The sequence below is a fragment of the Ranitomeya imitator genome, chromosome 6 (genome assembly GCF_032444005.1).
Source record: "Ranitomeya imitator isolate aRanImi1 chromosome 6, aRanImi1.pri, whole genome shotgun sequence".
NCBI classification, from domain to species: domain Eukaryota; kingdom Metazoa; phylum Chordata; class Amphibia; order Anura; family Dendrobatidae; genus Ranitomeya; species Ranitomeya imitator.
Window position 1 is genome coordinate 88234477 of NC_091287.1, and position 15852 is coordinate 88250328.

Below are 15852 nucleotides of genomic sequence, written 5' to 3' on the forward strand. Positions count from 1 at the left end.
TTTGCATTGATGAGTTCACCAGTGCTTTCTTTCTTTCTCAGGATGTACCAAACTGTAGATTTTGACACTCCTAATATTGTAGCAATTTCTCGGAAGGGTTTTTTCCGTTTTTGCAGTGTAAGGATGGCTTATTTCACCTGCATGGAGAGCTCCTTTGACCTCATGTTTACTTCACAGCAAAACCTTCCAAATGCAAGCACCACACCTCAAATCAACTCCAGGCCTTTTATCTGCTTAATTGAGAATGACATAGCGAAGGGATTGCCCACACCTGTCCATGAAATAGCCTTGGAGTCAATTGTCCAATTACTTTTGGTCCCTTTAAAAACAGGGTGGTACATGTTAAGGAGCTGAAACTCCTAAACCCTTCATCCAATTTTAATGTGGATACCCTCAAATGAAAGCTGAAAGTCTGATCTTCAACTGCATCTGAATTGTTTTGTTTAAAATTCATTGTGGTAATGTCTATAACCAAAATTAGAAAAATGTTGTCTCTGTCCAAATATATATGGACCTAACTGTACATGATGATGCACTGTAGTTTAGTAATCTTCTTCAGGTGTAATACACTTTTTGTTTAACAAAAAAAATACTATCCTTGTGGCCCATAGCAGCCAATCAGAACTCAGCTTTAACTTCATAAACTTCTGTATGATTGGATGCCACAAGATACAAGGTCCCTTTCTCTCGTTAGACGGTTTAAATTGGGCCAATGTAAAGTGTATAATAATGTTTTACCACAGTCCATTTATAAATACAGACCACGCAATAGAAAACAGATGTTACAAAACATTTATTATATAAGGCTGAGAAATACAAAATATCAGTCAGTTTAGAAATGCTCAGTATCAGCGCTCTGTTACCTCCCTGAGACTATTCATCAGTAGTAAAACATCTCATGATGAGGTTTGTTCTGAAAGTCATGAGATGTCTGTGGTGTAGAAGGAATAACAAGAAATGTTAGGAGGAAATACTGAATGCCATGAAAAACACAGTCAATAGAAAACAGATCATATAAATGGGGGGGATAAAACAAGCAGCACGAGCAACAAAACTAATCCAGTAGTACATATTTTATTATGCTGTGGACTCCAGCTGCTGGAAGCTTCCAGTAAAAGGCATCCTAAATACTGCACCGTAGTAATAATAATATTATGACATATTTCTTCTGATTTTCCCAGCAGTGAAAGAAGCAAGAGGAAAGGCTCACAATAATATCATCCTGCGTCTTGATAAAAACTTGCATGGTCATTAAAATTGATGCGCATCATACGGCACCCGCCTATATAAAACATCTGTAAAACGTGAATAATTGTCAAAGATTTCACTCGGTCATTGAGGACCTTGCACTGAACTGGAGTCCTGTGTTCCCTTTTCTGCTTCATTAATCAGAGTCGTGAATCGAGTCCATTTTATGTTGATTTCGTTACTAGAAAGGCAAAAGACAACTTGACAGAAACAGCTTCCAGTCCAATAGCTGCACAAAATTATGAACATACACAAAGCCACATTCATATTTGTATTAAATAATTCACTTTCCTTACATCGATTAACTCACAATTCAATATATCCGATGCCTTGAATAACTCCATGTATACATTTCCTTTATGCTGGGATCCAGGGGTGAAGTCCAGCATAATTCAGAACCTTAGGTGTTTTATTAATGTATGAAAGCCTGACATTGCAATGTAAAGAATAAGTGGTAGAAAGCCGGGATCCTTGAAGGTTATCGCATGTATGGCTTTTTCATCCATCTTCAGTCTCATGTTAGATAAAGAGAACAACCTCTGTACAATATGAAATGTGCCTTGGTCGATGAGATTAGACAGCAACGGTTCTGTCCTTGAACAAAGTCCTTCATCTGATGTGATGTTTGGCTAATTAAAGAAAGAAGGAATATAGGAACACAGTTAATCCCGCAGGCCGTAATGTTATGATTTATAGTTTTAAACGAGCATTTTGGTCTAGAAGGCTTTGGAGAGGCGTAGCTATCAGCAAGCGAGGACTGCTTGGGGTTTCAATTACAAGATGTGCTGATGCACATTGGTCTGAATTTCTGACATTGGTGTTTTCTGGAATCGCTCCACTGCTTTAAAGATTGTAAAATAATAAAATACAACAAAGATTAGAGCACAAAATTGTAATAAACTTTCCTACTGCAGATATTTACTGTGATCAAATAAATAATCACAAAAACACAAGGCCACATTAACAATGCAGTTTACAGTGGGGTTTCGTCCTAAAGTGCGCTGCTAAATGGGCAACACTCTACTGGTGAAGGTGCACCTTATCATTAAAAGAAGCCTTCAATGAGAGTGTACCTTACACCATATTTATATTTACAGGTGCTTCTCACTAAATTACAATATCAAAAACTTAATTTATTTCAGTTCTTCAATACAAAATGTGAAACTCATTATACAAAGTCATTACAAAACACAGTGATGTATTTCAAGTGTTTATTTCTGTTAATGTTGATGATTATGGCTTACAGCCAATGAAAACCCAAAAGTCATTATTAGTGATGAGCGAATATACTCGTTACTCGAGATTTCTCGAGCATGCTCGGGTATCCTCAGAGTATTTTTTAGTGCTCGGAGATTGTTTTCTTCGCTGCAGCTGAATGATTTACATCTGTTAGCCAGCATAAGTACATGTGGGGGTTGCCTGGTTGCTAGGGAATCCCCACATGTACATATGCTGGCTAACAGATGTAAATCATTCAGCTGCAGTGAAGAAAACTAAATCTCCGAGCACTAATAAATACTCGGAGGACACCCGAGCATGCTTGAGAAATCTCGAGTAACGAGTATATTCGCTCATCACTAGTCATTATCTCAGTAAATTAAAATAATTAACAAATAAACAACTGCCAAAGACTTCCTGAGCATTTAAAAAGGTCCTTTAGGCTGTGCGCACACAATGCGGATTTAGTATGGATCCGCAGCGTTTTTTTCCATGCAGAAACGCTGCAGTTCCACAAAGTGGTTTACAGTACAATGTATATCGATAGAAAAAAAAATGCTGTGCTAATGGTGCGGAAAAATCCGCGTGAAAACAGCGTAGCACGTCCCTTCTTTTGTGCAGAACTGCAGCGTTTCTGAACCCTTCCATTATAGAAATCTGCAGGGGTAAAAAATGCAGAAAATCTGCATCAAATCCGCAACAAAAACGCACAAAATCAGCAGCAAATCTGCACCTGCGTTTTCTGCCAGGAGATGCGGAGTTTGTGCAGAAAATTCTGCACCCCAATCCGCAACTTGTGCACATAGCCTTAGTCTGTTTCAGTAGGCTCCACAATCATGGGGAAGACTGCTTTGAATTGACAGATGTCCAAAGGGCAGTCACTGACACACTCCACAAGGAGGGTAAGCCACAGGTCATTGCTAAAGAAGCTGGCTGTTCACAGATTGCTGTATCCAAGCATATTAATGATAAGTTGAGTTGAAGGAAAAAGTGTAGTAGAAAAAGGTGCACAAGCAACCAAGATAACCGCAGCCTTCAAAGGATTGTTAAGAAAAGGACATTCAAAAATTTGGGGGAGATTCACAAGGAGTGGACTGCTTGAGTCATTGCTTCAAGAGCCACCACACACAGATATATCAAGGACATGGGCTACAAGTGTCACATTCCTTGTGTCAAGCCACTCATGACCAATAGACAACGCCAGAAGCGTCTTACCTGGGCCAAGGAGGAAAAGAACTGGACTATTGCTCAGTGGTCCAATGTGTTTTCATATGAAGGTAGATTTTGCATTTCGTTTGGAAATCAAGGTCCCAGAGTCTGGAGGAAGAGTGGAGAGGCCACAATCCAAGCTGCTGGAGGTCTAGTGTGAAGGTTCCACAATCAGTGATGGTTTGGGGAGCCATGTCATCTGCTGGTGTAGGTCCACTGTCTTTTATCAAGACCAAAGTCAGCACAGCCGTCTACCAGGAAATTGTAGAGCACTTCATGCATCCCTCTACCTACAAGCTTTTTGGAGATGGAAATTTCATTCTCCAGCAGGACTTGGCACTTGTTCACACTGCCAAAAGTACCAATACATGGTTTAGAAACAACAGTATCACTGTGCTTGATTGGCCAGCAAACTCGCCTGACCTTAACCCCATAGAGAATCTATGGGGTATTGTCAAGAGGAAGATGAGAGACACCAGACCCAACAATGCAGACGAGCTGAAGGTTGCTATCAAAGCAACCTGGGCTTCCATAACACCTTCTACAACAGCAGTGCCACAGGCTGATCATCTCCATGCCACGCTGCAGTGATGCAGTAATTGATGCAAAAGGAGCCCCGACCAAGTATTGAGTGCATTTACCAAGCATACATTACAGTAGGACAAGATTTCAGATTTTAAAACCATTTTTCAAGCTGGTGTTATAAAGTATTCTATCACTCTGTTTGTAATGACTCTATATAATATATGAGTTTCACTTTTGGTATTGAAGAACTGAAAAAAATTAACTTTCCTTACCTGCTCATATCAGGACGGGAGTTCAAATTGCATGTGCACCAAAGTTACTAAGAATCTACCTAGTAATTACTTTTTCATTTACTATTTACTATTCACTTTCACAATCGGTAAAACAAGTGTGCAGCCATGTTTGACCATCTCCATAATTCCCATAGAAATAAATAGTAAGTACGTGGTCATCTTCTAATTTATTCCCCACCACACCCAAGGGGACAGGGTTCATTGGCCCAGAGGAACCCATACTTTTTAGAAGATTATGGTATATAGTATACTGTAAATATGCAATAACTGTACTTGATGGAAACAAAACTGACCAAGTTGGTTTTGTGGGTATCGCTGTTGGTTTGCAGCTTCAGAATGTGATGTTTTATCGGTTAGCACTTGGCCCAATGTTTTACTATACGGCAATGCAGATCTGCGATTACTTTCTCATGCCGATACAAGTCCATTGGTGTGTGTGAAGCATTGGACTGCACTCTGATGTAAGTTGAGTTCAGTCCGACATCCACAGACACAGAGAATGGAGATGATGAAGAAATTACTTTCTTCGTCTTCTCGCACCCTTAATCTGATCACTTTAAGGGTTGGTTCACACAATCGCATTTACGGACAGGACTCAGGCCAATGTTATTCAATGGGATGGTGCAGATGAGTGATTTATTTCACACAATCTACGAGTGGAAAAAAAAATTGCATCAAGCACTAGATTTTTCCGTGTGTTGGACAAGATTCGCCTATTAAAAAAAAAAATAGTATTCCATATGGAGCGACAGAATAACATGTGATTTATACGGTACATGGTAATTCTTGGACTTGATAGATTGTATTTAGGCATGTAAATGTTTAATAGCTGCTGCTGTGCAAAAACAAATTGCATAAGGATGAGAAGAGAATTGTCCGCGCCTGAAGATTTTTTTTCTCTGTTCTTGTAAACCCACCCTAATGCCGTAGGCACAGACACCGTGACCACCCGAACCCCCATTGCCCCCGTACTCCAGAGCAGTACACACTCTGTGTATAGCGTAGAAAGCACTTGTGGAAATGTGACGTGAACTTTTTCATTAGGATTCCTCCATTAGCCTCTGTATGTAATTGGAAACATATGGAGATACAGTGGGGCCAAAAATACTTTTTTGCTTGAATAAATTAAGTGTGAATAAGACCAGAAATATGCAGAACTAGTGTATAATAAGATGCTGTCAAACTATTTTTTTTATCTTCAACATTTCTAAACTTAAATCTAAACCAACAAATCTGTATTCATTGCTTGTGTCCTTTACTGTCTAATGGTTAAGTGCATAACTAACCTTCTGCACCCAAGCAGTAAAGGAAATCTATGTGTGCAGAGTATGTGCGGAGATGTTAGATCCCTCCTGGCCGCAGATAACAATATTTGTCTGGGTGATATCCTTGAGAACATCTCCTAAGCAGACACTGCGGTTAGATCTTCTCTGAATACTAAATTACTAAATGCCTGTTCTCCAGCCAAAACAGCGTGGCCTTGCTGTGATAACTAAATAAAAAGAGAAATCACAGCACCCACGCTGGTCACACGTATGGAACACTATCAGGGCTTGTAATCCCTGCCAAGTCTATTTTAGTAGCGTTCCTCACTCTGTGACCTCATTTCAATTTTCACTCTTAACCAAATTACAGTTGAGTCCACATTTTCTGTCTAGGTGTTGAATAATCTGCATTTTTTTTTTTGCTTATCTTTACATATTTCTATGTCTTATTTTATTCCAGCTTATTTAATACTGCCTATCCGCTATCCCAGGGGTCAGTGGCGTTGCTACTGGGGGGGCAGAGGGGACGGTCGCCCCAGGCCCTGCGCTCTGAGGGAGCCCACCCGGAGCCATGCTACTGTAACTGTATTGGCGTGCACAGCTCGCCGATACAGATACATTCTGCAGCAGAGCAAGGGGAATCGATCTCCCTGCTCTGCCACCCAACCACTATGGGGCCCCTGAGCAAGAAGGGTCCCCATGCCAGCAGTGATTCCCCCTCCCCGTCTTCGCAAGTTCATCTGTATCTGCTGGATGCCGATACAGTTGACCAGATTGATGAGAGAGGGAGCGTTACGCTCCCTTTCCCATCATCCCCTTCTCAGCATCTGACGTTACTGACGCAGACACTGACAGGCGTCACGATGACGTCACTACTCGGCGCCCGCTGTACGGAGATGTGCGGGCGCTCAGAGCAGAGGGGAGTATTGGATGTGTATTTTTTATGGGGTGCTTTATATTATATAGAGTCTGCTTATGGGGGGGCTGCATTATACTATAGAGTCTGCCAAGGGGGGCTGCATCACACTATAGAGTCTGCCTATGGGGAGTGCAATATACTATAGAGTCTGCCTATGGGGGTGCAGTATACTACAGAGTGTGCCTATGAGGGGGTACACTGTATTATAGAGTCTGGCTATGGGAGGGTGCATTATACTATAGTCTTAAATTCTGCCTATGGGTCGTGCATTATACAACACAGAGTCTGCCTGGGGGTGTGCATTATACTATATAGAGTCTACCTATGGGAAGTGCATTATACCATATGGGGGCCTATAGGGAGTACATTCTACTATATGGAGGCCTATAAGGAATACATTCTACTATATGGAGGCCTATAAGGAATACATTCTACTATATGGAGGCCTATGGGGAGTGCATTAAACTATATGGAGGCCTATGGGGAGTGCATTATACTCGGGGGCCCACTCAGAAGTTTCTGAACCAAAACCCTAGCTACGCCTCTGCCAGGTCATATTGCCATACTGGACAAATCCAGAGGCCGCACAAAAAATTAAAGGAGTATTACATTCTGTGACATTTATGTCCAAAGAATATACCATAAATGTCTAATAGGTACTAATTCTACTTACAGGACTTTTAGTTCCAAAAAATCAGCAGTCTAGTGTTATGTTCACACTGAGGTTTTTTTTCCACAAAGATTTAGAAATAGGTTCTGCTCCTAAATCCGCATCAAAAAGTCTTTGAATAAGTTTCCAGCTGATTTTGGTAGGAAACTTTAATGCACACAGTGCTGTTTTTTTTCACGTTACTTTGAACGTTCTGAAGTAAAACTAATAGGAAGCTTTTCCACAGAGTATTTGAAACATTTTTTATGTGGATTTAAAGTAAAAATACACTTCTAAGGCTACTTTCACACTAGCGTCGGACTAGCAGTGAAATGCGCCGCACAACGGAGGCAGCGGATGCATTTTTCCTGCGCATCCGCTGCCCCATTGTAAGGTGCGGGGAGGTGGGGGCGGAGTTCCGGCTGCGCATGCGCGGTCGGAAAAAAGCGGTTTGTCGGCAGGAAAAAACATTACATGTAACTTTTTTTGCTCCCGGTGGTCCACCACAGCATGGCGCAACCGTCACACGACGGTTGCGACGTCAATGCGTCGCTAATGTTAATCTATGGGGCAAAAATGCATCCTGCAAACAACTTTCCAGGATGCGTTTTTTCCCATAAACGACGCATTGCAACATATTGCAAAAAACGCCAGTGTGAAAGTAGCCTTAATCCCATTAAAAAAACTGTAAATAGGCCCTAAAGAGGACGAGGTCATACATGCACATGTCTACAATAGCTCATTGTCTTTTTGCTTACTACCTAATGATTCAGAACTCCCATAAGCTATAGTGGCGTCATAGAAGGCCACGTGTCTAATTCACATACTCCTTTCTGGAGTGCCAACAGGTTTCAGAGACCCCATTTTCATGATGTATAAGGCCTCAAGAGATGCCTACACAGGCACCATTAGTACTCGCCAGTCCCTGCTCCTCAGCTATTGCCACTACACTTCTGTGTGAGGCAGCACACATATGGTTAACCTGTCAGCATTTCCCTGCCCATATGGTTGGAGGCAGCACACAGAATGGCATGAAAGGGCCACAAGTTGTGCACCCTTGCTCTGGCCTATCAGTCTATCACCTACAACACTGTTCTGCAAGGGTTTGGATAAAAAAAAAGACAAAATAAAATATTTCTCATTAAAAGAATAAACAGGAACACTGGTCATGTTTGGTCCTCCTATATAAAGAAGGTAACACTTGTCATTGTTTCATTAGAGCTATAAGTAAAATCTCATATACAGTCTATAGATCCAGCAATGAAGCTCAGTAGGTATAGTCAGCCACCTGTCATATCCTCCTGAGCGGTAGATTTGTTTAGTTGTGTTGTAATATGGAAGCTGTATCACTTCAAAATATTTGTACCCAAAAGTTGGGTAAATCTGAGTGGCAAACCCTAGCCAAGGGGTCATTGCAGCTGTATGGGCAGTAGTAGCTCATTAAATACTTCCTGAATGTTAACAATAACTTATGTGTTTGGCAGACTTTCACAACCAGTTTGAAGCTTTTATATAGGAGATGACCCATGGGAGACCTCTTTAATAATACAAAGAAACTGAGGGAAGGGAATAATACATGCCAAGGACAGCGGGATTTCTCCATAACTGGTGCAGCTCCCCAGTCTGGCTCATACAGGTGAGGCTCCCGACAGTCCCTTTAATTGTCCTACTCAAGGTTCGGAAATTAAAGAAGTCATCTAATTGTTTGATAATTTGTCTTTAGAAATGTTTAATATTTCACTTGCTTTTCTCTAATCATATAAGACGTGAAGCTTTTTCATGAGTCTTATTTTCTTGTAAACGAATTATCGCTTCAACGAGAATATACAATGAGGACCCTGTAAGATGGCTCCAACCCGACTGTACATGACTGTCATACTCACCAGGGCACAAAGTGCTGGCAGGAGATGACGTTCGCAGCAAGCACCAAGTATTGTCAAGGCAGCATCTGGCAACTCTGCAAGAAATACACATTTCATTATCAAAGTACATATCACTGCAGCAAGTCTGAAGACGATGTGCTGAGTTATGACAACTGGGAAGAAACCATGCCGGAGAGTCTGAGCTTGTGAACGGCTTCATGCAATGTTAATGTACTGCGAACAGTATGTGGACTTAGAGATTGGAAGAAGAAACACGACGGCCAGTGATTTAGCAAATAGTATCAGATCCCAGATCGGCGACCAGTGCCGCAGAACTTGTACTCTGCAATTATTACTGCCAGCCAGCAAGCAATGGCCAGGTATAGCGAATGGTCACCTGGATCATTTCTATTCACGTCTGCACAGCTACGATTTATTGAGAGTACATCCATATGTTTCCTCTTTTAGTAAATGAGCTCAGGATACAATACCACAACCCACAATTAAAGGGGTTATCCACGACTTAGGGTTTTTTCCTATTGGACTCAGAACTTACAGGCAGGTAATTGCCAGCTCCCTACCTGTTCTGCCCTGAGACGATCTGTCCCGGTTCAGAACAGTTATGGAGCGCTCTTACTGGTAAGTCTCCTGCTCCCATTGCCTAATCTTGGGGAGACAGTGGGGAATCGGCACAGCATAGGCAGTGAAGCCCCATTGACAGAACAGAGTGGAAAAGAAGCCACTGCTCCATCGATGTGAGGTCAAAAGAAGCAGGGAAGTCGCTGCCTGACCCGGGAGAGGTCTTCGCAATGCAGAACAGGCAGGTAGGTAGAAACTACTTGCCAGTAAGTTCTTAGCCATATAGGAAAAAAAAACACCTACGTTCCGGATAACCCCCTTTATGGGGTCTACTGTATATGATAAGCATATACCTTATAGATAGAAGATAGCCTTTATAGATTTGTGTACATGCCCTACAATTACATTGTCATGCCGGTTGCTTTTACATGGCATATAACAGCAAGATTTCAAAAGAAGTATCACAGTATACATTTCATGTAATGGAGGCCACTGCAACTATACATCTTATATCTTACAACAGTAATCAGACAAAGCAATAAGACTTAGTTGCTGAAATGGTTAAAAAAGTGGCTAACAAATATTTGGCGCAATGCTCATTATGAAAACCTCTGTTCTTAGACCCTAATGTTAAATATCCTCCATTAAGCATCAGAGTACAGGCTATGATACACAGACTGGGCGCAGGTCTTTTGGCCCAATCCTGGTAGTCTCATGGGCACAGATGGGACTGTTTAGTCCGGGTTGGGGGACCCGTGGCCAGTCCGCACATCACAGTCCATACTCAGACCGTGTTTCATGGGCGTCTAAATAAGGTTTTATACAGAGGAGTCCCGACCTAGAACACAGAGAGATGAGATTCGCACACACACACTGCTCCTCGTTGAGCACTATGTAGGGGTTTTTGTTGGAATCACCAAAGAACAGTATTTTGATGGAAACCCAATGGAGCCATTGACTATTATCAAGGCAGCAAAGTGAATTTAGACACTGTCCTGGCAGTGTTTGTATTGTTCACACGAGCATAAAAACGTGGCGGACAATGATTTTGTCACATCTTAAAGGGACACTGTCACCTGAATTTGGAGGGAACAATCTTCAGCCATGGAGGCGGGGTTTGGGGTTTTTGATTCACCCTTTCCTTACCCGCTGGCTGCATGCTGGCTGCAATATTGGATTGAAGTTCATTCTCTGTCCTCGGTAGTACACGCCTGCGCAAGGCAATCTTGCTCTGCGCAGGCGTGTACTATGGAGGACAGAGAATGAACTTCAATCCAATATTGCAGCCAGCGGGTAAGGAAAGGGTGAATCAAACACCCAAAAACCCCGCCTCCATGGCTGAAGATTGTTCCCTCCAAATTCAGGTGACAGTATCCCTTTAAAAAGACGAAGGCTGCAGGCACAAAGTGCATTATTCACAGTACCTCCAACAGATTTATAATGGTGAATGAATCCATTGGGATTTCCATTGCAATCCTGGTTTTTGGGAGATTATAATGGCGCAGTGCTCAGCAGTGGGCATTGTATGTGTATTACCACAGCCTAACATTTTTTCCTGTTCTGATGGACTCGAGCTGTCCATGAATTAGAGAATAAGGACCCCATGTGAAATACTACATTTTCATCATATCGTTTCCTCCCCACCCCCCAGAAAATAATCTACACCTGCCATATGAAATCTGTCATCAGACAATCAGCTCATCAATACCCATTGTAGTTATTTTACTCCCCAAGTCAGTAATAATGATGTATCTATTGCGCAGGACTGGTAAATGTAATGGCAGGATATAGATACTGCCTGTAGTCACCATACTGTTACACTGTGAGTCTCTTTGACCCTATAAGAATAACATTTGGCAAGTACAGACGATAATATCTCAGGCATAAGGAACTTGGGAACAATTAGTAAAATATTAAGAAGTGGCAATAAAAAGATATGTTACAAGCCATGAAACAGATACAAATTGTGATTCCACTTGGGGGCCATCCAGGAGATGTCCATTGTGCCAAGTGCCATAGCAACACGGCTCTGCCGGCAGCGTGAATAATATCTCCTCTGTGTAACACTGTATTTTCACAGAATTGCTGTTATAATGCTTAAATCAACCACTCATTTTTATGCAGACTTGGTTCCTTTACCGTATTGCCTTTAGTAGAAGCTGACACCATTTTAAGTCTTAGTCCTCCTTCACTTGTCTGTGTTTCCAGTACATAATCCGTTTGTTTTTTTTAACGGATGCCACATGTGCCCATTATAACCTATGGGACAGTGCACATGTCCATTTTTTAATGGGCAAAATAAATGATAAAGGCCAATAGAAGTCTATGGGCCATGAAAACAGGATAGCACAGCGATATATTGCGATATTTGACAAACCTTTTTTATGGCATGTAAAAAAAGCGTAGTTGACTACATTATTCTTTGCAGAAGCATCCAGTAAAAATAGAGATACCATCAATGTTTTTTTTTTTTCTTTTAAAAGCGGGGCTGATGGGTGACGAACATCACTGTATCCAGCGTCACTCATCCGAGGCATGTGCAGTGCAAATACATTCTAATTCTGGTTACTTAAAACAAACCATCTAAATCCAATGCGTAATAATCATCACTGCTGTGTAACTGATTTACGGTATAATTATGTTATGATGTAGCAGTGAACCGTCTTCCTTTATACATTTATGCTTTAAAAGGATCAGAGCTCGTTTTATTGATTTACACCCCAGGAAATCTGTACTCGATTATGTTACATTTGGAACGGTTTCAACTTGAAACCAATGTGTGTTGCTGTCAAGCGTTAAGATTTAAGTTAAAAGTTAATAATAGTTTAAAAATACAATTAAAAAGAAACAAAATCTCAGCATGAACTTCAGCTGGTTAAGAGAAAACTTTTAAACTGTATCAATAACTTGTTATAACAAAACAATGGAGGATAAAATACCCAGTGTTCTGTTATAACAAGTTAGTGATACATTTTAAAAGTTTTCTCTTAACCAGTGCGGATGCTCCATTGGTCCCCGCTATCCAGGCTCCAGTGCTAATGTGACTTGTCAACACTTGTCCTCTGTAGTCAATGACCGGCTTTAGCAGGAACCTGTTGACGCCATTGTAGCCACGGTCGCGACTAGTGATTGGCTGCAGCAGTCACATGCCATGCTCTATAGAGGAGCTCAAACGCCCCAAAGCTTTCCTGTTGTCAGTTCAATTTCTGGTACAGTCCCAAGAAGATCGACTTTTACTCCTTGGGCAACAGTATGAGAAAAGAGCATGCTACAGTGACTGTCACCTTCAAAACTGACATGGTGGGAACGGTGTTTCTCCACTAACAACAGAAAGGTCTGAACAAACTTTTTTGACCCTATGAGCCACAATGCGCACTATCTTGTAAGCTATCTAAAGAAACATGGATATGGATGTCTTCCTTAACAGGAGTGAAACAATTGTAGTCGCAGAGCCAGTGACTGGGCTCATGCGGGACTTGGCCCGCCAATGCCAGCGCCTACTTCAGCCGGATGTGGGTCCGAGGACGCACATTCAGTTGAAATGAATTGCGACACAGAGAACCACTGGCTCCCTGCACTGCAATACATGCCACTGGGCTATCAGAGGTTAACAGCTTACATTAGCACGCCTGTCACGGGTGACGCGTGCCACTGGCGTCATTCATTGCAAAGTCTCAGCGAGGGAATACATGTTAGTACAAGTAGGGAAAAAATCCCCCTAAATATGGTAGGATGTTTTTTTGAAATAGCATATATGGATAAGTGGATATCATGAAGACAGCGTGAAGCCAGTGACAAGGAATTGCTTATACAATCCTGCAAATATTGAGCAGAAATTAAAACGAGCAGATGGCACAGAAGTCCTTAAGGGAAAACAAGGATATTTTTTTTATTAAAACCAGCAGACAAATAGGATACTATAACTATAATGAACAGCTGTGACTACACACTGGAAGAACAAAGCAGCTCTCAAACAACAGGCGAAAGGAACATCACATACATTTGTAGGGTTTTTCTCCAAGGTTCTAGTTTACGGCCAGTTCATCATATTGGACCAGTGCAAGTAGGAAAAGAGATCAATATCAATTAAAATGCTGACCTGATCCAGACAAACCAATTTAGCATTTTTATATGTTTTGTAAAAGGAGTTTGCCACCCTCTTACAAAAAATAGGGGTGAATTTCTAACTAAAGAATATGAGGGATTTTAAGATGGGCGAAGAGTAGACACAACAGAGGAGGTGAAGAAGAGTGTCAAAAAGGGACCAAGAAGGACTGTGATGTAGTGACTGAAGTGTAGGCCGCATCTGTGTGCACAATGCCAAGCTCGCTATGGCGGGAGACTGGTGAAAAGAGAGGGGTTGTGACAAAGGGTTGTGACAAAGGGTTGTGTAAGTGTGTACTGTCCTGCAAAGACAGCGACACGGATTGTTGTGGAGTGAAGAGGGAGTTGTTGAAAAGATTGCCAGCAAGCTGTCAATAGGGCTGCCAACTTGACTTTTTATTTTTTTCTGGACAGCTGAAGCCATAATAAATCTTTATGATTATAAGTGATCCATGTCTACAGCCAATAAAACTGAAATTAAGACACTGTGAACTGTAAAATGATTATCATTATAGTCAAAATAATCTGTAGGTTTCCAGTTTAAAAAAAAAAAAAGAACCCTGGCTGTCAAATGTCAGCAAGTATATATACTGGAAAACAGAGCCGTTGTCAGACCAAGAGATATATGGGTGGCAAAAGGGGACTATCTGCAGGTATTTTATATACAGAGTGAGTTTATCCCATGAAGGTACCATAAGTCTGACAGGGCTGGAAGGTGGTACAGAAGAACCAAGTGGTAGAATATCTGTCATTTTTGTTGAACCGACTTTTGTTTTCAAATGCATCCTTCTGCCATTCCTGTTTACATTGATTTAAGCATGAGCTAGGTTGATCCCCATTTATTAGGCGTGTTAATGCCCTACAGTGTACAGACACAGTGGAGAGTGAAATACTTAACCCTAGTAGCTCCATTTTACTAATTTTGAAGAAATTAAACTCAATAGTAAACTATCACGGCCTCCAGGGATGTAGGAACCCATGTTTGCCACCTGTGGGTACTGAACTATTTCAGCTCCATGGAAACCTTAAACTGCTTATGAATTATTGCTGAACTTTAGTCACATCTTCCCTAAGTGGTGCCGGGCTGTAGAGCAGTGCTTCTGCTTTACAATATTAAAGAGAATACATTGTTAGAAAATTACTAAATGTTTTAACAAATAATCCTTAAATATTGTAGTTCTCACACTTTCCACTGAGCCCTCCAATGGGCCACCGCTGGGATCATAACTTTTAAGATTTTACTGTGAACATTGGGAAAGGTAAAACCTTTATAATCATGTACTGAAATTACAAAAACAAAATGCACCCGAAATCTTTTTTTTTTTATTATTATTATTAAAAATATAAATCAATATTCATTTCTTTACAAATTCTAAATGCTTTTTTCTTTGCTTTTCTAGCTTGTTCTAACAAAGTAATCATCCGACTCCTCTGGTGTTTTGAGCTCACTACCTACAGGTTACAGCACATTCTACCATCTGGAAAACTATGGCATCCTACGTGTCTTTTTATTATTTTTTTAGGCTGTTTGTGTTCTTTCATTAAGTTTTATTGTTTTCCTACACCTGTTTGTTATTCCAAAGAATTTCTTCATCTAACCCCTGTATCTGAATATTTTTTGACAGCTTCCGATTCAATCTTTGTCGTTGTGTTACTGACCTTCACCTGTTCTAAATCTTAGCTTTGTTACCTGGTTCAACCTTTGGTTTTGCTCTCACATACTGTGCCTATTGCACTCTCTCTCTGTAATTTCCCACCTTGTTCGCTGCAGTCTTCATTAGTGCATGTTGGTTTTGGTCTGCGTGACTGCACTACTCACATACACTCCCTGACAGAAGTTATGTTGCTTATCCATGTTATGAAAAATAAAACCTTACGTTAAATTCATCCATTGGTTGTATAAATTATTCTTTTGAAAGCTGAAACCCTCCGAAATGTGGTTTAGGTTAAGAAAATAAATTGGCATCAATGCAGAAATATT

At 41.0% G+C, this 15852-nt stretch overlaps 1 protein-coding gene across 2 annotated transcripts in view; it reads right to left on the reverse strand.

Annotated features, from left to right (window-relative positions):
- Positions 1-778: 778 nt before the first annotated feature.
- The window catches only part of GSDME (gasdermin E), a 138228-nt gene continuing 123154 nt past the window's right edge, over positions 779-15852 (reverse strand). Inside the window, exons 9-10 of one of the 2 annotated variants that reach the window (XM_069729871.1) lie at positions 9210-9283; positions 779-1877 (exon numbers count right to left, since the gene is read on the reverse strand). In XM_069729871.1, the coding sequence (XP_069585972.1) occupies positions 1641-1877; positions 9210-9283 (311 nt within the window). In that variant the 3' untranslated portion in view covers positions 779-1640. The other variant, XM_069729872.1, reaches the window with a different exon arrangement.